The sequence below is a fragment of the Sus scrofa genome, chromosome 6, assembly GCF_054392235.1.
Source record: "Sus scrofa isolate SSC_HxYL_T2T_F1_AM1 chromosome 6, Sscrofa_HxYL_maternal_Yorkshire_Landrace_v2.0, whole genome shotgun sequence".
Lineage (NCBI taxonomy): Eukaryota > Metazoa > Chordata > Mammalia > Artiodactyla > Suidae > Sus > Sus scrofa.
Window position 1 is genome coordinate 157,189,267 of NC_139388.1, and position 19,851 is coordinate 157,209,117.

A 19,851-nucleotide genomic window follows, 5' to 3' on the forward strand; every position below is an offset into this window, starting at 1 on the left:
TGAACTCCCTGAAGGTAGTAAGCATGCCAGTGTAGGTCTCATGCCCAACATGGTCCTATCACTTACAGGGGCTTGGTTAATGTTTGCTGAGCTGCTGAATGAAAGGGTGATGACTTTCATGACAGAGGTTATGGAAGATCATCGAATGGTGTTTCTAAAATGGTAAACATTCACTCCAGGGAGTGCTGAAGTGGTTGGTTAGGATTCCAGAAAAACATACTGGAAGTGCCGTTTATAAGACGTGTAGTCTAAAGAAATGAATTCAACTTTACCAGCACTTAATACGCAGATTGTCACCAGCACCACCCGTTGGTCCCTCATCAGACAGTCATGAGTGAGTAAGACACGTGAAATCTCCCAAGGTAAGAGTGAGAGCCTTACATCATGGGGGCATGACAGCATGCCCTCCAGTCTATGTCCCCAGCTTCCAGGGGTTTGCTACCCATCGTCATCTACATGTTCCAGGGTGGGAGTGTATAGGGGCTATCTAATTTTATTTAAACAAACTCTCACAAAATGGGCAAGCAACTGAGAAAGACTTGGCCAAAGGACTAAAGGCAATGGTCACGGTGCAGATTCAAGTAAACAAAAAGGAAAAATGATGACACTTTTCCCTGGTATTAGCTTTTCACAGTATAAGGTAAAAACAAAGACGGCTTAGACTATGACAAGAATTGAGACAAAAATTAAAATGATCAAGAATACTGTTTGAGATATAAATACAGTGGCACATACAAAATCATTTAGAAATAATAAAAAAAATCATTCAAAACTCACCTGGCCTTAGATTGTGGATCTTTAGACACTGTCTAATGTTAGTATAATAACATCATGATGAGCAAATATTTGAAATCTTTTATTTCAGCTATATTTATAATATAGATAACCTATAAGCCCAATAAAACATGTGTATGCCTCTTCATAAATACATTTCCACATATTGAGGATGCAAGCTCAAAATTTTTATAACTGATGGGGTATGATCAGAAAAACAAAGCATTCATTGTCCCAGCAGCCAATTCCCGTGGCAGTTGCTAGGTTACCGGTTCAAGCCAACATTTCCCAGGTGCTTGCTCTGTGCTGTGCGCTGCACTAATCGCTTTATGGACGTGACTCTTGAAATTCTCAAAACGACTTTATGACACAGATATCATCACCTCTTCCCCCTTCATGGACCAAGAAGTGAACTGAGAGAGTATAAAGAATTTGCCCAAGGTCAAAAATGCAGAAAAGCCAGAATTTAGAGCCCCTTCTGACTCCAGGCCTTTGCTTAGCCCTGCGCTCAGACCCTACACACTTCCCCCCTACAATGCAAAAAGCCTGATGCTTGCGTCCTCTGGGCTTGAGTTCAAATCCCACTTCTGCTGCTCATTAGCTGTGTGATCTCCTTGGCTAAGAATGAGCGTGTGCTTGTGCCTGAGAAGCACCAATCCTGTACACTGCACCTTTTTTCAGAGATGCTGACACACAGCTCTGAAATACATGAATCTGCCTTCTTGAGGAACTCTGACTCATTTTACTGGAACAACAAGTTCACATGATAATGTGTGGGCTGAGGCACATGACCCTTTCAAAGAAAAACAAAGTAGGGCAACGTGATTTTCCCCCAACAAGCATGAAGAAATGGCTAGTTGTTCTTCTATTTGTTTTGTTTTGTTTTGATTTTTGATACAGTCATCTTTTGACCGGCACCTGGTCTTCTGCCTGACCTCCATGCACTGGAAACAACCATGTCAGTTTAGAAGCGGGATGTGGAGGGACGGAAAGAGTGAGGTAGGTCTTCATCACCAATTGTGACATGAAGACTCACACCTCCTTTATAACCTTAAACACATGGTATCAATCCATCAACCTACATAGCTCCCTACATGTCCTCCCCGCCACACATCTTGTTTAATGAGGTTGATTACACAGGTACACACATTTCTCAAAATTCATCAAGCTGTACACTTAAGATCTGTGAATTTCACTTTACGTACACTATACCGATTTAAAAAGCATAAAAGAAAAAAATGCTGTATGTGTTATTAAGTGTATGTGTTAGTATATTTATATTTCATTTAATTTTTTATTATGTAATACCTACCAAATGGAAATAAAAATTTTCAAATGCCTCGTTCTCCAATATTGACTCTTAAAATTCACCTCAGATTGGTCTCTTGATCATAAAGGAGGGGTAGGGGCCTGGAGCTCTCTAGTTTTGCAGGAATTGGAGATGACAGTGGAAAGATATCGGGTTTTAGAGATAAATAAGCTTGGGATAGATGCTGAGTCCTGCTACTTACCAGATACGTGAACGAAGCCTCAGTTTTCCCACCTATGAAGTGGGAATAATAATATCTACTCACAGCATTGTTGAAAATTTGAGTACCCCACTCTCTGAACAATATCTCCTAACTGGTACCCTAGCAACAGTCAAGGCCAGTCAAAGTGATTCTTTAGAAAGACAGAAAATAGAGTGCAGTGATTAAAAATGATAGACTCTGGAGTTCCCGTTGTGGCTCAGTGTTTAACAAATCTGACTAGGAACCATGAGGTTGCGGGTTCGATCCCTGGCCTTGCAGAGTGGGTTAAGGATCTGGAATTACCGGGAGCTGTGGTGTAGTTTGCAGACACGGCTTGTGGTGGCTCTGGTGCAGGCCGGTGGCTACAGCTCCGATTAGACCCCTAGCCTAGGAACTTCCATATGCCGCCTGTGCGGCCCTAGAAAAGACAAAAAAAAAAAAAAAAAAAGAAAAAAGAAAAAAAGAAAAAGAAAAAGAAAAAAGATAGACTCTGATTGTAGCAGACTACCAGAGTAGTCTGAAATCAGGCTTTACCACTCATGATAATGCATTATCATGACCAAATCACTTTTTCATTTGTTTGTTTCCTTGTCTAAAAATGAGGATAAGAACAGTATGCCGCTATTAGGACTGTTTTGTGAGCCATGTGGGTTATTTCAGGCAAAGCACTGAGACCACTGCCAGCACATGGTAAAGGTTCCAGAAACTTTTTAAAATTTATTATTCGATTAGCATGCAAGCTCCATGCGGCCAGGGGCTTTTATTTGAGTCATTCATTGCACCAGAAACCGCGCCTGGCCAGAATAGGCAATCTTTAAGTATTTGTTGGAAGGATCAACAAATGAGGTAAATTGGATTTTGTTTCTCTGAGCTATTTTTACCCACAATATTTCTGGCGCCAAATGTTTGGGTTCCTCCCACCAATCAATTCTCCAACTCTCCAGATACCAAGTGGTGTTCAACAATTCAGCTCTGACACTCATTACCCAGAGTTTAGTGTCAGACTCCAGAGGGTAAGGACTCAGTCCTACAAGACTGCCCTCACTTCAAATGCCAGTTACATGCCTCCTGTACTTCTGCCTGACCAGCTATAAACTGGGGGCTCCCATGATCATCCCTCCCACTTCAGGTTTTCTGGAATGGCTCACAGAACTCAGGAAGACAGTTTACTTGCTATGCCCCATTTATTATCAAGAATATAACTCTGGAACAAATGGAAGAGATGCACAGGGCAAGGAGTGATGGGGGTGGGGACAGAGCTTCCGTGCTCTCTCTGGGACATATCAACTGAAGCTGCCCAAACCCTGCTGTTTAGGGGGCTTTATGGGGGTTTCATTATATAGGTATAATAAACTCACCATTGGTGATGAGCTGAGTCTCCAGCCCCCTCCCCTCCTTGGAGGTCAGGGAGTGGGGCTGAAAATTCCAGCCCTCTAATCATAACTGAGTCTTTCTGGTGATCCGCCCCTGTGTTGATGCTTCTTAGTATACATCTTATTAGTATACAAAAGACACACTTCACTCCAGAGTCCCAGGGTTTAGGAGCTGAGTGCCAGGAATCAAGCACAGAGATCAAATATTTATTTTTTTTATATCATAGTCTCTCACTGTGGTTTAACACTTCTCATTCCTAAAGACTGTAATAGACCCCCACTGCTCTTTTTTTTCTTTTTTCTTTTTATGGGAGCAAATGTGGCAGCACATAGAAGATCCCGGGCTAGGGGTCAAATTGGAGCTGCAGCTGCCAGCCTACTCCACAGTCACAACAATACCAGATGGGAGCCGCATAGCAACCTACACCCAGCTTGTGGCAACACTAGATCCTTAACCCACTGAGTGAGGCCAGGGATCGAACCCACATTCTCACTGAGAAAACACTGGGCCCTTAACCTGCTGAGCCACAATGGGAACTTCCCCATTGTTTTCCTTTTTAATTTTATTTTTATTAGAGCATAGTTGCAATAGAGCAATATATATATAACACACATATATAGCATATATATAGCATATATATGTGTGTTATATATATAGCATATATAGCATAGTTGCATAGCATAGAGCAATATATATATAACACACATATATATACATTCTTTTTCTCATACTATCTTCCATCATGTTCTATCCCAAGAGATTGGATAGAGCTCCCTGTGCTGTATAGTAGGACCTCATTGTTTATCCATTCTAAACATATAAAATGGAATACTACTCAGCCATAAAAAAGAACAAAATAATGCTATTTGCAGCAACATGGCTGTAACTAGAGATTCTTGTACTAAGTGAAGTGAATTAGAAAGAGAAAGACAAATACCATATAACATCACTTATATGTAGAATCTAAAATATGGCACAAATGAACCTATCTACAGAAGAGAAACAGACCACATTGCTTTTTGGATAAAATTCAGATTTCCTCAGATGGCCTAGATAGAACTTTAAGGTCATACTTGTGCAGACATCTTCGACCTCACCTCATATCTTGCTCACTGTGCTCGCCATTCTGGAAATGCAATAGCTATGGTGCTGCTGATTCAACGTGGCAAGTTTGCTCCCACCCAGGGCCTTCATGTCTGTTTCAGGAATGCTCTTCTGGATCTGAGACTGGCTTTTTCCTATGATTTAGGTCTTCTTCAAATATAATCTCAAACAGAATGCCTTCGGTCACTTTTGGCTGAAACAGCCTACCTCTCCCAAACGCCATCTATCACGTGATCTCATTTTCTTGTCTTCATAAACCCTTCACAGCATTTAGCATGGCCTGAAATTATATTTTAATGTATCTTCATCCTCCTTTTCTGTTTACTTCTTCCTTTGGCCCTCATCTCAAATCATCCCTTGTGAACCTAAGCTCTGTGAAGCCAAGTTTCTTGTCTTTCTTATTCATCGGTGTATACCTTGCTTTTGGCAGGACATTAGCTAAAGGTTAGTTGAAAGTATACATTTAAATGTAAATGTCTATTTTGGTGAGGCACGGTGTATATCAGAATCATTTGATGTGCACAAACACTCTGTAATGTAGGTCTTATTATCTAAATTCATACTGAGGATATAGAGGCTCAGAGAGGTTAGAGTCCCTAAGTTAGTAAATGGCTTAGCTAGGATTTGAAACTTGCTTTAACTTATGAATAAGACCAGAGCCATTCCTGGAGGAGGTCACAGCCAACAGGCAGATCTCCAGCATTAGTTCATGACAATTTATCTGAATTTGATGACTTTAGGACCCTGTAAAACTCTAAAAGCTTACTTTCTCCACCATCAAAGACAAATTCAATTACAGTCATGATATTGTGCTTACAAAGGCAGAAAGATGGATTCATTCATGTATGGAAAGATTGTTCATATTAATTTTTGAAACAAAATTACTGCCAGCTGTATGACCCTGAGTAAGACCCTTCCCCTCCCTGGGACTCACTTTCCTTATCAGCAAAATAAAGAGGTTGGATTAAATTATTTCTAAAGTCTTTGCCAGCTCTGCAATCTGTTGGTTCCATGTACATGTCTCTTTTTGATTAACTCTCAGTTGACAAGTGAACCAGTAACTCCCAATGGTACATTTTATTAGGGTTTTTTTTTTTTTAAACAACTAGATCCACTCTAAGAGGGGATATGTCCACCGTGTTTCACCAGCAAGGCAGAGATTCAGTCCAACTCAGTCACAGCAAACATGGCACAGAGGAGAGGTTCCACGACAAGTAAGTCTACCTTCTACTGTGATATTTTGAGCTTCAGTCCAAAGACATGGCCTGACTCCTTAGGGGTTGGGCCTTAGTATGAATAGCTGAACAAGTATTCATTCTACTTACATGAGTTTGACTTGCCTCTTATCGGTTTCCTCAAAGCCAAAAGATCAAGATTCTTGCTAAAAGCATTAGATAGATTATAGACTTCAAAACTGCAAGCTATCACCCATCTAATAATCTATTATTGACTGGAAAAGAAATGGTCCTGCTGATGTTTCTGGTTGAGAACATAAATTACTACAGTGAGCTATAACATAAATAATAACACAACAACAATAATAGTGGCAGCTACCATTTATTGAGCACTTACTACAGCCCAGCACTGTGCTAAACACTTTAGCTACTTTATATCCCCAACTGAAAGGTAAGGAGACATTCAGTTTTGGAATTCTACTCTTAACCACTCACTGTGGAACAAAGGCTTTGACGGTATAGATACTGTGATTCAAAACCCAGCTCTGCCTTTTAACGTGCTGAGTCTCAATGAAAAAGAAAAAGGGGAATATGAATACCAATTTTGTAGATCTGTTGTTATGGAATGAATGATTAAAAGTACAGTTGTGGTTATTATTATCACCACTACTACTATTTACCCATCAAATGAAACAAACCTTATTTTCCCAGAAACATTATTAAAAGTTAGAATTAATATATATCACTTGGGTGTATGTTTCAGGTTGGTGGAGTGGGTAGGCTGGGGAAGGTGGTGGGCGTTACTATTCGAATGGCTCCTCATTATCATTTCCTGATGATTACTCCTCCATCTGCAAGCAATAGCCCTGCTGCTCTGAGGTTGATACCACCCAATGATACAGATACAATCATCCCTCTCTCCTCTGCAGCTCACTGCTGTCATCATCAGCTTCTTGCTGATGGTAAATGAGGCTAAGGCTTAGATCTCAGTCTCCATATCCATCTGGAGGTTTGTCATCATCATGTAAGGCTTCAGCATCTGTTTATAAGATCCATTCAACACTTGAGGTGTGTGGTTTCAAAGTGGTTACAGCATTCCAATAGCCACCTTCTGACCTCAACTGCCCATTAATCCAGTTCTCCACTTTGCCCCATGATTCCCACCAAATGTCCTCTTCACCTGCTGGTAATTTCCAGAATCTCAATGACGTCCTTTTCTTCTAATCGATATATTTCTTCTGACTCTAATTTCTTCTTTATATAGAAGAAGGGCCCCATCTATTAAATCAAACACATTGATGAACAGGAATCACCTCTACTACTCCTTTAGTTGCCAAAGTCAATCGGTCGCTCTAATCCACAAAGTTCTTTAGCCAGGATATGCTTCATTTATGACTGCAAGGGAGGAACTTTGTTTAGGATGGAGTGAGCCAATGGGAGATTGCAACTCTAGAAAATGCAACATCCTAAAAGCTCTCAGGAAAGGTACACTTCCTGCTTCAAAGTTAATTTTGTATTGGGTAGATTCCTTGGCCAACAGATCAGGAACCATAATCGGCAGCAAAGAATCAAAATATGACAGCATTAACATAGTAGACAACGACTGTGCTGCAAGGGATACTGGGTGGTCACTAGGGTCAATTTATGTTTAGGCTGGTAAGTAACCAAATTATCTAAGACACAGGCTATCTATCCATCTATCTCTCCCTCCACACGCCTTAAAGCTCTATGTTTAGGATCTCCAAAACATATTAGAAATGGGGCAGAACATTGTAAACCAAGTATAATGGAAAAAATAAAAAATCATTAAAAAAAAAAGAAGTTGGAGGAGTTCCTGTTGTGGCACAGTGGAAATGAATCTGACTAGTAACCATGAGGTTGAGGGTTTGACCCCTGGCCTTGTTCAGTGGGTTAAGGATCCGGCATTGCGGTGAGCTGTGGTGTAGGTTGCAGATGTGGCTCAGATCCCGAGCTGCTGTGGCTGTGGCATAGGCCAGCAGCTGTAGCTCTGATTCGACCCCTAGCCTGGGAACTTCCATATGCCATGGGTGCAGCCCTAAAAAAAGCAAAGAAAAAAAGAAGTGGGGCATAGACACCCTGGTCTAGCCTTTGGGGCCGGCCTTAAACTGGTTGATGGTACAAGGGCCTCTGGCTAAGCCATAATGCATTTCAAATCAACTTTAGAGGAAGAAGGCAAGCAGAGTGGTTCAGTCTAAAACCAGGACTTGGAGAGACCAAGGGTGGCACCAAAGCACCCAAAAGACAAGAAGGGCTGGAAGGAAACTGGGAAGGAGAGAGGGAACCTGAAATAAAGCCTTGTCTAAATTTCTTGTCTGGCCTCTTATCAATTTCTATTAAAGAAGGCCAAGAACTCTGACAGGAAACAGAATGAAGGAATCATTCAACTCTGAATACCAGCTGATGGCTCTGGTCAATGAGGGGAGGAAAGATGGACAATGAGCAGAATGGGGGGCTGGAGGGAATAGACGTAGGAGCCCGTACTTGGAAATGTGGACTTTATTTTTGGGTTGGACTTCCAGGCCTTTTACTTAAAACAAACAAAGAAAACAACAACTATGTCAGCTGTGTTTATAAACACAAGCTTGCTCTGGCTTTCACAAGACATTGGGAATTCAGTCTGCTTCCCTTTGGTTACTAAATTATTGACAAGTACATGCTGTACTGGAAAGAGAAGGGATCTGGAAATCAAGAGGCTCTGGTCCTCTATTCGTCTTCATCTGGGCTCTATAGTTTTGAATGAGTTGCCTCCTTTCTTTGGATCCTAGTTTTCCTGTCTCCAAAATGGGAACTTTGAGCCAGATACTATTTTATTGTTCAGCAAGTAGTTATTGAGTACCTGTCATTGCCAGGTATTGTCCTAGGCACTGGGGATACATCCGTGTTATCAGGTAGCTCTGATCCTTGACCTCATGGAGTTTAGGGTCTAGTAGAAAAACACAGGTGCAATAGAGAGGGTCAGAGAAGACAATACTAGATTGGGGGCTTAACGAAATATCTGAAGGTTCAAAAGGTGTTGGAGAAACAGGTAAATCAAGTTGGTGAAGACGGTCCCAGGCTGAAGGAAGTACGTATTTGCAGGCCCCAAATCAAGATAATATGGTGCATTCATAGAACTAAAACAAGTCCAAGATGGCTGGAGTAGAAAGAGTGAAGAGAAAAAGTGCTAAGAGATAAAGCTACGAACGAAGGCAGGAATCAGATTTTGGGTGGCCTTTGAAAATCATGTTAAAGGTTTCTGACATTATGCCAAAGTCAAGGGGAAGCTATTGGAGAATTTTAAGCCAGAGCTGCCCTATTCAAATTTGTAAGAGATCACTTTGAGTAATGTGTAGGGAATGGATTAGAGAGGAGTAAACGTGGAGGCAGGGAAACCATTCAAGAGGTCCCTGGAGCAGTCTGGGTGAGAATGCTGGCATCCTGGACCATGGCAGTGACTGTGGAATTAAAGCAAAGTGGAAGAATTCAAGAAATATGAGATGTCGTTTAGAAAGAGACCTGGAGAGACTGAGGCGGGAGGACAAGAGAAGATAGGTCAGAACGTCCTTGAAGTTCTGGCAGGAGTGACTAAGCAGATGTGGGGTCATTTACCAATAATGCCATGGCCTAAGCTAGTACTTGTTACTTTCATAGGCAAAGGTGGACATGATGAGTTCAGATCTGCACATGTTTAAATTGAGATGCCTGTGGGCCCTTCAAGTGGAGATGCTATGAAGACAGCTGTAGAGCTGCTGACATATAGATAGAACATGAGTCCTTAGAAGTGGATGGGATGGAAAAAAAAAAAAAAAAGAAATGGATGAGAGGGACAAAATCTCATAGAAGACCAACATAAAAGGCGGGGTAGAGGAGAGAGGGGAGCTGGCAAAGGAATCTGGAAAGCAGAATAGTGAGAGGAAGATCAGGAAAGTATGTTGTCAATGGAAAAGTGTTTCAATGAAGGGAGTGATCCAAGTTGCAAAATGCTGCTAAGGGTAAAGCAGGGTAAGGCTTGGACACGGCCTAGGTTAGCATCAGTGACCTCGACTAGCACTAGTGTGGTGGATTTGTGGAAGTGTAAGGCAGGTCATCCTCGGTTAAGGAGGAGGTGGCTGCTGAGAAGATGACAGGATAGCCACCTTTAAAATTTTTTGACTGTGAGAGGCAATAACGGGAAGGTGACAGATCGAAGAAGGGATTGTACTTATAAGAGTTTGTGGTAGCATTTTCCAACAGAAATAATATGAGTTACATAAGTAACTTGAAATTTCCTAGTAGCCACTTAAAACAGTGAAAAGAAACTGATGAACTTAATTTTATTATTTTTTATTTAATTATTATACCCCAAATATAATTTCAACCAGTAATACAAACATTATTAATTAGATATTCCATGTTCTTGTACTCATACTGTCTTTGAAATTTGGGGTATCTTTTATACCTTTCAGTCTGGACGAGCCACACTTCAAGGGCTCAGTAACTACCTCTGATGAGTGACTACAGTATTGGACAGGACACACCCAGAGCAAGTTTAAATGCTGCTGAGAAGGCGTTAGCAGGGAAGGAGAGGTGAAATAGGCAGGGAAGGGACTGAATGGACTGTCAGGGAGGTGAAGAAACTTCTGCCCCTTCTATAGGTGGGGCATCTCTTCCACTATAACAGATGTAAAGGAGAAAAAGGTCTGGATGTAAGCCGTAGTGTATTGATAGATACCCAATAATTGGCTCCACCAAAACAAAACAAAAAAGGACCAATTCCTGTGGTGTAAAGACTTCCACACTGGCTAATTCCAAGCCACTAATGTAATGTCACTGAATGTGGAGCTGGGTAGAGATGCCCATAGTTGGCTCCTGGGAGTGGGTATGAACCAGTCCAGCACAGCGCTGGATAAGAGAAACATAGGAGGTTTGATGGCAGGTGAATTTCTAACAGAGCATAATTTCTTTTTGAGGTAGTTGGTGGTTGAGAGGTCCTATGTCTGAATGTGAGAGGAAAGGTAGGGCTGGGAATTGGGGAGGTTTGATATCATAATTGCAGAAAATGGGAAACTGAGCTGACGTATTCGGCAGGTTCCTACCAGGAAAGAGATGGACACTTCTATTGGAAAAATGAAATAATGCTTAATAAAAGGTTTCTTCAAAGGAAGGTTTAGGAAGAGAAATACGTACCCCAGGTACAGCCCTATGGAGAACAGTATGGATGTTCCTTAAAAAACAGTACAACCACCATGTGATCCAGCAATCCCACTCCTGGGCCTGTATCCAGAGAAAACTATAATTCAAAAGTTTAAACTTTTGAAACTGCAAATTCATTGCAGCAATATTTACAATAGCCAAGACATGGAAGCAACATAAATGTTCACTGACAGAGGAATGGATAAAAAAGATGTGGTAAGTATATGCAATGGAATATTACTCACCTATAAAAAAGAATGAAATGATGCCATTTGCAGCAGCATGGATAGACCTAGAAATTATCATGCTAACTGAAGTTAATCAGACAGGGAAAATATCAGACAAATATCAGAAATCTGATGTCAGAAATATCAGACGAATATTAGAAAAAAATCAGACACAAGTATCAGAAAAATAGCAGAAAATATCCAAAAAAAGACAGAAAAATATATGAAATTGCTTATATGTAGAATATTAAAAATGTGATACAAGTGAACTTATATATAAAACAGAAATAGATTCACAGACACAGAAAATAAACTTACAGTTAACAAAGGGGAAAGATAGAGAGGGATAAATTAGGAGTTTTGAATTAACATACACACATCGCCATATATAAAATAGATAACCAATAAAGACTTATTGTATAGACTAGAGAACTATACTCGATATTTTATAATAACCTATAAGGGAAAAGAAAAAAATATATATATACACACATATATATATCTGAATCACTTTGCTATACACCTGAAACTAACACTGCATTGTAAATCAACTATATTTCAGTAAAAAATAAATTAGAAAATAAAGCCATGAAAAAAAGAAATAAGTAGCCCACGACTAGCAAGAGTGAGGAACCGTTACTACCTCCTGGGCTGAAGGAGCAAGGGGAGGGAGTGGTTCCCTTCATCCAGTGAAAAAGTTGTAGGGAGAGGACCTTGTGCAGGAACTGTGGTCTATGCTATAGATACATGGATCAGCAAAACTGTGGCAATTGAGCAAGGAGAGAGCTGGGAAAATAAGAGCTTCATCTGCCCCCCCAGCCTCCTCTGGTGTCTATCCGGCAAAAGAAACCAGAGGGTGAGGGGAGCTGTCCAGGGATCACCAATACATGTTTGAAGCCTGCCTTACTGTTGTATGATGTTTTCTTATAGGGTTTAGTGGCTTTTAGGCAGGCATAAGTAAGGCAGAAAGCTGGATTCATCCTGGATGGGGATTTGGTAAAAGACGAACAATGGGGGAAAAATGAGAAAATTAAATGGCCACATGGAGATTGGCCATGTGGAAAGAGAGAAGAGGGGTAGGAGGAAAATACAGAAGTTTCACAACAGCCTTGCAAATTACATGTTAACCCTGTTTCAGAGACAAGGAAACTGGAACTACAGCAGAATGTGGCTTGCCCAAGAAGCAAGGTTAGCTAGTAGAGGAGTTAGGAGATAGGTCTGCCTAGCTCTAGTTCAGGAGCAGTTTCCTGCCCAGCTGTTCCACCTGCAAGCTAAGGAGTGATCTGATTGATCTGGGGAGAAGAGGCACAGTTTGATGATCAATTTAAACTCTTTTTTGAAACTGAAGCATTACTGGAATTTTCTATCCCAGTAATGCACACTGAAACTCATGCACAGTGAAAAGCTAGGATGCCCTTGGGATTGCCATTACAGGTGCTTATCCCCAGTGTACCAGCTAAGACGTGGGTGAGGAATGTGCAAGGGTGTCCTTTGTGAAATAGAAGTAGAGTCCAGGAGTTCCCGTTGTGTCGCAGCGGCAAAGAATCTAACTAGAAACCATAAGGACAAGGGTTCGATCCCTGGCCTTGCTCAGTGGGTTAAAGATCCGGCGTTGCTGTGAGCTGTGATGTAGGTTGCAGACTTGGCTCAGATCCTGCGTTGCTGTGGCTGTGGTGTAGGCTGGCAGCTGTAGCTCCGATTAGACGCCTAGCCTGGGAACCTCCATATGCTATGGGTGCAGCCTTAAAAAGCAAAAAAAAAAAAAAGTGCAGAGACGTCCAGTTCTCACGTTCTCAGGTATGTTCTCTTCCCCACTGTGCATCTGCTCTGGTTTCCCCTGTAGACAGTTCCTGACTAGGTCACCTTCTTCTTTACTCCCAGTGGGATGGGCAGAAGGGGTGAGAGGCCACAGGACTTCCCCTGGCTGTCTGGGACACAGCTAAAACCCAGGCGTCTTTCCAAGGGGCATGTCAGTCGGTGAATGCTCAACAATTACAGGGTGAATGGAGTCATTCAAGGACCATGTTTTCTGTGTCAAACATTACATGATCTGACAACAGGATAAGAGATTACAGAGTTCTCTGACTGCAAAGCTGGGGACAGTGCACAGAAAGGGCTGCAAATAGCTAGGTGATGTGATGCTATGATGTGATCTTGGAGCCTAATCTCTCTTGGCCCACTTATGAAATCTCCTCCTGTATAAAACTTGGCTAATACCTAACGGGTAGTTGAAAGCTTAAATGAGACCAATGGTGCAAAGCTCCTGGCCTATGCAAGTACTCAGCAAAAGCTCATTCTTCCTACTTTCCTGTCCCTCTCTGGTCCTTTTACTATATTGAATCCTTTCTTTCATTTCTCTGAATTATCACTTTGTTCTGACACTGTCCATTCCTACAGCTTCCCAACCATGACTACCCTAGTTTTGTGTTGTTTTGTTTTGGTCACTTATGGGCCTTGGTTTGGGTCTTGGTGACCCTAGGTGACCATTCTGTGGAAACCACGGCATTTTGGATCATGGCTTTTTATCCCATCTTTGAATAAACACCAAAAGCTTTCTTTACCTTTTCTCCAACTCTCGTTTGCCATCTGGTGCCTGGTTTGGCTGCATCTGTGTTTGCTTAATGACTTGAGGCGAAGGCTGAGTTTACATATGGGAAGGAGGAGAGGGCTTTGCTTGATTTCTTCCATATGTTCATTTATTCGTATATTATGATTTTTGTAATCTCACCAGCACAGATCCCTTCAGAGACAATTCTTACCCTGTTCCTTGGAGACCCATTTCTTTGTGTGCTCAGCTGAGTGTTTCTGTGGGAACATTTCTGCAGTGCCTGTTACCTTTAGCATAGCTCGGCGTGGCTTTTAGACGGTACAAAATCAATGTTCTTGAAGGGTTCTTCTTTTTGAATGGAGGAGGCCTATTTGACTTGCATGATTCTGTGGAAAGAGTCAGGAGGCCTGGGTTATAGGGTCTGCTCTCCATCTGGAAGTGGCGTGAATTCAAACAAGTTCTACGACCATTCTGGTTCTGTTTCCTCATAGGGTATCCGAAGGCCCAGGCTGGGTTGGATGATACTTAAGAGCCTTATAGCACGCAGTGCTCTCTCTCCTGTTTCTTCCTCTTCCTCCAATACTGCTCTGTGGCTCTTAACAATTAGTAGGTGAGGCCCCAATGTACGTGTTCCCTCTTCTCAGCTCCCAAGCAGAAGTGTGTATGGGGAGAAGGGATCCAAGAAAGGCATCCCATCTTCTGCATAGTGCATGAGTGAAAAGCAATGAGCTCTATTTCATGTTTTATAAAAACTCACTGTGGTTTCTTTCCCTGCAGTATACTTGGGACTCAGCTTACGATTATGGCTCAGGAACTCTGGAACGAGCAGACATGGGTTGCTTTTATTTATTTTTAGTCTTTTTAGGGCCACACTCATAACATATGGAGATTCCCAGGCTAGGGGTCGAATTGGAGTGATAGCTGCTGGTCTACACCACAGCCACAGCAACGTGGGATCCAAACCATGTCTGCAACCTACACCACAGCTCACAGCAATGCCAGATTCTTAACCCACTGAGCGAGGCCACAGATCGAACCCACATCCTCATGGATACAAGTCGGATTGTTACCATTGAGCCACAATGGGAACTCCCACACCTGGGTTTGAAACCTGCCTCTTCTCTACCAGCCTGTGGATCTGGGCAGGTTTCTTAACTTTCTGCAGTCTTAACTTCCTTCTCTGTAAAATGGGAATACTATCTTCTTTGTAGGGATTGCCAGTGGATAAGTCATCAGTAATTTCCAGGCTGGAGTTTTGCATTAAAATAAGCACTCACTAATGTTGGTTGCTTCCATGCCAGGTGGATTCAGGGGTGAAACCCAGGCTGCTGAGAAAGCCTCAGAGGAAGAAACTGATAATAACTCAGAGAAGATCAGAAAGCCAGCTCTTGTCAAGGACAGGACTAGAATTTGGGACTCTAGACTCCTGGGCTGCAGATCTTTCTCATGAGCTGAAGGGGGGTGCATGAAAATGAAGGGCTGGGTGGGATACACTAGGGACCAGATATTGGCCAAGGGAGGAAGGTGGCCTAAGCCTTACCCTAGAGGGCTGGTGAGTGGAAGAAAATCTCGGGGGGTGGGGGTTAGGGAGGAGTGTGTATAGGAGTGTATAGTGCATACAGGAGGGGGGTGAGTGGAATACCTTTTTGTGAATGTCCTCAGGTCACTCTGAGCAGTTCTCTTCTCTCACCCTTCCTTTCTGCCCCTCTTCCCCTTCCCCGCTCCTGCCTAGTCTCTGTGTCTGGGAGAGTGAAGCCTCCAAGAACAAAAATTCTTCGAATGAATGCTCTGGATGTGGCCAGATGGATAGGTGAGACTGCGCTGGATAGTTTGGGCAGAAAAACTTTGCTAGTTTGTTTGCAGAAGTTAATCTCTGATGAATAATCAAGAAATGATGTGTCAGATTAGAGGCAAGGAGAGAAGAAATGATCTTGTCCACAGTTTCTCCTTGGATGCTTGGCTCAGAAGCGTGAGGATGCATGGCACGGCAAGGGGGGCTCAGACGGCTAGCTCTTCAGATCCTTCTTCTCCCTGCTGAGAGCGGGTTGATTCTGAGAGATGAGGCTCTCTCTTCCTGCAGCGCCTGGTGCAGGGGAGAGGCTAGGGAGGATCTTGGCATTCCTGAGCCTCCACTGCCTCATGTTATGTATGCTTTTCAGGCGTGTATGGTATGGGATGTCTGCGTGCATGCATCCTGTATGTTGTGGCTTCAGTGACATTCAAAGGATGTGATGGCATTAGCTAGGTGAATGATGGAGGAAGCATGCATCCAGCAGAGGAGAGGACCACAAGGGGGAAGGGAAAATGGCACATCGGAGGCATGAGAAGGTCAGTGTGTCTGGAGTAAACAGAGCAAGTGCAAGGGAGTAGGTGATAGAGCTGAGAAACAGGCAGCCCCCACAGGGTCCTTTCCTGGGGCGCAGGGGAGCCAGAGTGCTGCCATCTGGCCACTCTGCTGTATTCAGTCTGGTGGGGGCCGGGTGCAGGGTCCAGGGGGAGATGAAGGTGGCACTGCTGGACAAGAGATGCTCACAGATAGAAATGGTACTTAGGTGGGTATGTTGGGGGAAAGAGTTGTCAGAAATAAATCAACAACTCTTAGGTTTCTGGGCTTAGGCACTGGCCCATTCAGGTAGAGGCATAGTGAGGAAGTGCAGGCTGTATGCACAGAGCTTGCTCCTCCGGATCTGCAAGGGCTCACTCAGGGTCATGGGGTCACAAAACAGCAGAGTGGGCAGCACAGTCTCAGCCCCGCCTCCTCCTGTTCAGAGGATAACAGCTATAAGAAAAGAACATCAAAAGAAATAATGTTGCAAAGATTCCTCACAGACCTGGCCAGAGCTTACATCAGCCAGTCATGTGGGTTTTAAGCTCCATTATTCAGTAGAAATGGATTTGTCCTTGTAAGTGCTACAAGATCTGGCACCTGCACCTGAGAAGTGAAGGCATTTTTTTTTTTTTTAAAGCAGCAGAAACTTTGGGACAACTCAGGAGTTTAGGTGCAGCCTCTGGACACTTAGCACAGTGCCTGTGGCTAAGACCTTCCCAAAGAGGGCATCTCCTGGTTTCCTTGGGGTGGTGAAGAGAAGAGGAAAGGGAAAAATATGTGTCAAGACAGAACATATGAAACAATGGAAAATGCTAGCGCCCTTATGCACAGACATCTTGGGGCAAGAAACTATGACTGCCTGGGACCCCAAAGCCTTTACCTGGGGGCGTGCAGGGTGGTGGCCTCCACCTAGGAGTAAGTGTGTGCAGGACCTGCAGAGGGAATTCAAGGGGAGCTCGGCAGCTTTTCAAGGCTGGAATGGAGGTGGGGAGGCCTGTTTGCATCAGAAACTAGAAGGAAATATCCTCCACTTCCCAGTCTCTCCCACATCCCTATCAGAATCCTGCTCAGGAATCAGATCTTACTCTCACCCTTGGGGTAGAAATGGAATGGAAGTAAGAATTGTCACAGTTCCTTCAGCACTCATTAGTAATAACCATGGCTAACGTTTTTTGGTATCAGATGCATTTGGCACCACATTGAGTGACCATTCCTTACCTCATCAATATTCACAGCAACCCCCCGAGATGGGTATCATCTCTCTTTTACAGGGGAGAAAAGTGAGGTGAACAGAGCTTAAGTAACTTGCCAAGATCACCCAACTAGTAAATGGCAGAACTAGGATTCAAACCCAGGCAACAGAATCCATTTGCTGGGAGTTCTCCGGTGTTACAGAGGGTTAAGGATCTGGCATTGTTATTGTAGCAGCTTGGGTGACTGCTGAGTTGCAGGTTCAGTCCCTGGCCCAGGAACTTCCACATGCCATGGATGTGGCCAAAAAATAAGTAAATAAATAAAAAGACACAAGATAATATTTTTTTTAAAAAAAGGATCCATTTGTTTAACTTTGCTGTATATCAAAGGGCAGGGGTATGTGAGCCATTCACCCTGGGGGTGGGGAGGGTGTCTGAATTAAAATACAATAATAAGACTGGTTAAAAGGTCCATCTGCTTTTATGATCACATTTACTGACAATCTTGCCCTCCAGGGTACCCTTGTAAGCTAACCACCTAGAAGGTAGGAATCACTAGTCACACTTAGAGATCTTGAATTCCACCCACTCTGATCACACCCTGTGCCTCTCCTTTAAGCTCTCATAACAGGTATATTGACCATATGTGCAATTATTTTATTATCTGTCTTTGTCATTGGACCAACAATTCCTTGTGGGCAGGGGCTCTATCTACAGGTCATGGTGAAACACAAGGCTCAGCTTATTGACAGTGCTCACCCAGTAAACATCTGTTGAAAGAAAAGATGGGTAAAGAAATGGTCAACCTAAAATGCCACCTCCTCCAGGAAGCTTTCCTTAAGGGAAGAAGGACCTAGCTCTATAGAGAGGAAGCTGTGATGATGATGGGCTGGGCTCTTCTCCCTCTATGGCAGCCCAGAAAGTTCTCTGCCAGGTGGGATGGGCATGGGTCTTAGTGTAGCTCTGAGCTTTAGGGCACCCCGACATTGCTCCTTATGGAACCACCATCCTCAGGAAGAGAAGACACCCCTTTTGAGACTGATATCTGAGAACTAATAGCTACTGGATTTGTCTTTGGCCAGAAACTATTTATACTGAGGCACAGATTTGGATTATTTTTAAGACTATGCAATCCTTGATTAGGATCTAGATATAAAAAAAAACCCTAGTATGCTCCTTAGAAAAATCTATTTTGTTTCAGGCATGTTTCTCAGATAAATGTTTCTTAGCTGCTAGATCGATGTAACTCTGCAGACATCTCTTTGACCTGAGATGTTGTTTTTACTTTGAAATGGAAGCACATTGGTTTGTAAATTCATTAAAGCTAAGACATATTTTGCTACAGCACTATGAAGTTGGCAACCCCACAGCAAGTCACTTAAAGCCCATTTGTTAAACAAGACTGTATTCTTTTGTGAAACATTCTAGATATCATGCTGCATCATGTCTCCCTTTTTTATGCTTTAAGTATATTTTTGTATTTTTCTCCTAAAAATAAAATGACATTCCAGGCAACCTGAGTGGTCTGCCCATCAGAGAAGAGCTCCCAGGTCTCCTCTGAGAGGTGGGTCACAGCAAGGTCAGTCCCCATGTTGGACGCCCAGGAGGGAGGCATACCATGAGGTGGCACACCATGGGCGTAGGTGCCCTGGTGACAGACACAGCTGGCCACAGGTACAAATCAACAGAATGGCTTACACTTTAACATGGAGTCAAGCAGAGAACAGGCAAACAAGGGGTCAGAAAGAAGGTCTCCTGTCCCCTAGGTTCTGCCATGATTATCTTTGAAAAGTTCTGCGGTGTTGGAGGAAGGGTCTTCAAAAGGAAGGCCCCCACATGAACAGGTGACACCAAAGCCTTGCTTATGTCTAATGGCTCACTATCTAGAGTTTTTATCCTACAAGAGTTTAAGACAGTATCTCCAGAAGACAAATGTTTGCATCTTCACTGTGTTTAACAAGAAGGGATTAGTGGAGTAGTCAATATACTGGAAAGTATCTTTGTTATATCAACATGATTGGAGATGCTTAGAGCCTTTCCAAAGGGGTGGGACACAGGAAAGAGGAGTGAGGACAGAGGGCACGAGGGGCAAGAAGTCCTCTCAGCCGTTGGCAGCCTAAGGCAGGGGAGAGAACTAGATCCCCAGAAGACTGTTTGGGAGGTATTTTTTCTTTTTTCCCAATAATCTTCCTTTTCTTTTCCTCCTCCCTCCCTCTCTCCTTCTTTCCTTTCCTCCTTTCTCCTGGCTTCCTCCCTCCCTTCCTCCCATTATATACACTTATTGAACACCTACTATATGCTAATCACTGTTTTAGGCTCTGGCAGTCCCTGGTGAACAAAATCAGCATAGTCCTTGCCCTTGAGAAACTTAGAGTCTTACAGGGGATACAGACAGTAAACAAATATTCTCAAAAAATCTATACCAATGTGTTACACAAAGTACT

General features: G+C 42.9%; 1 protein-coding gene across 37 annotated transcripts in view; it reads right to left on the reverse strand.

Annotated features, from left to right (window-relative positions):
* Positions 1 to 19,851, reverse strand: part of FGGY (FGGY carbohydrate kinase domain containing) — a 459,774-nt gene that overhangs the window by 14,380 nt on the left and 425,543 nt on the right. For 2 of the 37 annotated variants that reach the window (XR_014808145.1, XR_014808144.1), the window contains one exon: positions 14,097 to 14,271. The exons of 26 other annotated variants lie outside the window; for them this stretch is intronic. Coding sequence is in view for 9 of the 11 variants with exons in the window: in XM_084964939.1 (XP_084821065.1) it covers positions 14,173 to 14,271 (99 nt within the window). In the remaining 2 variants the exon portion in view is untranslated. Of the gene's footprint in view, positions 1 to 7,118; positions 7,217 to 14,006; positions 14,272 to 19,851 lie in introns of those variants that run through there. 9 more of the 37 variants (XM_084964939.1, XM_084964929.1, XM_021097798.2 and 6 more) reach the window with 5 other exon arrangements.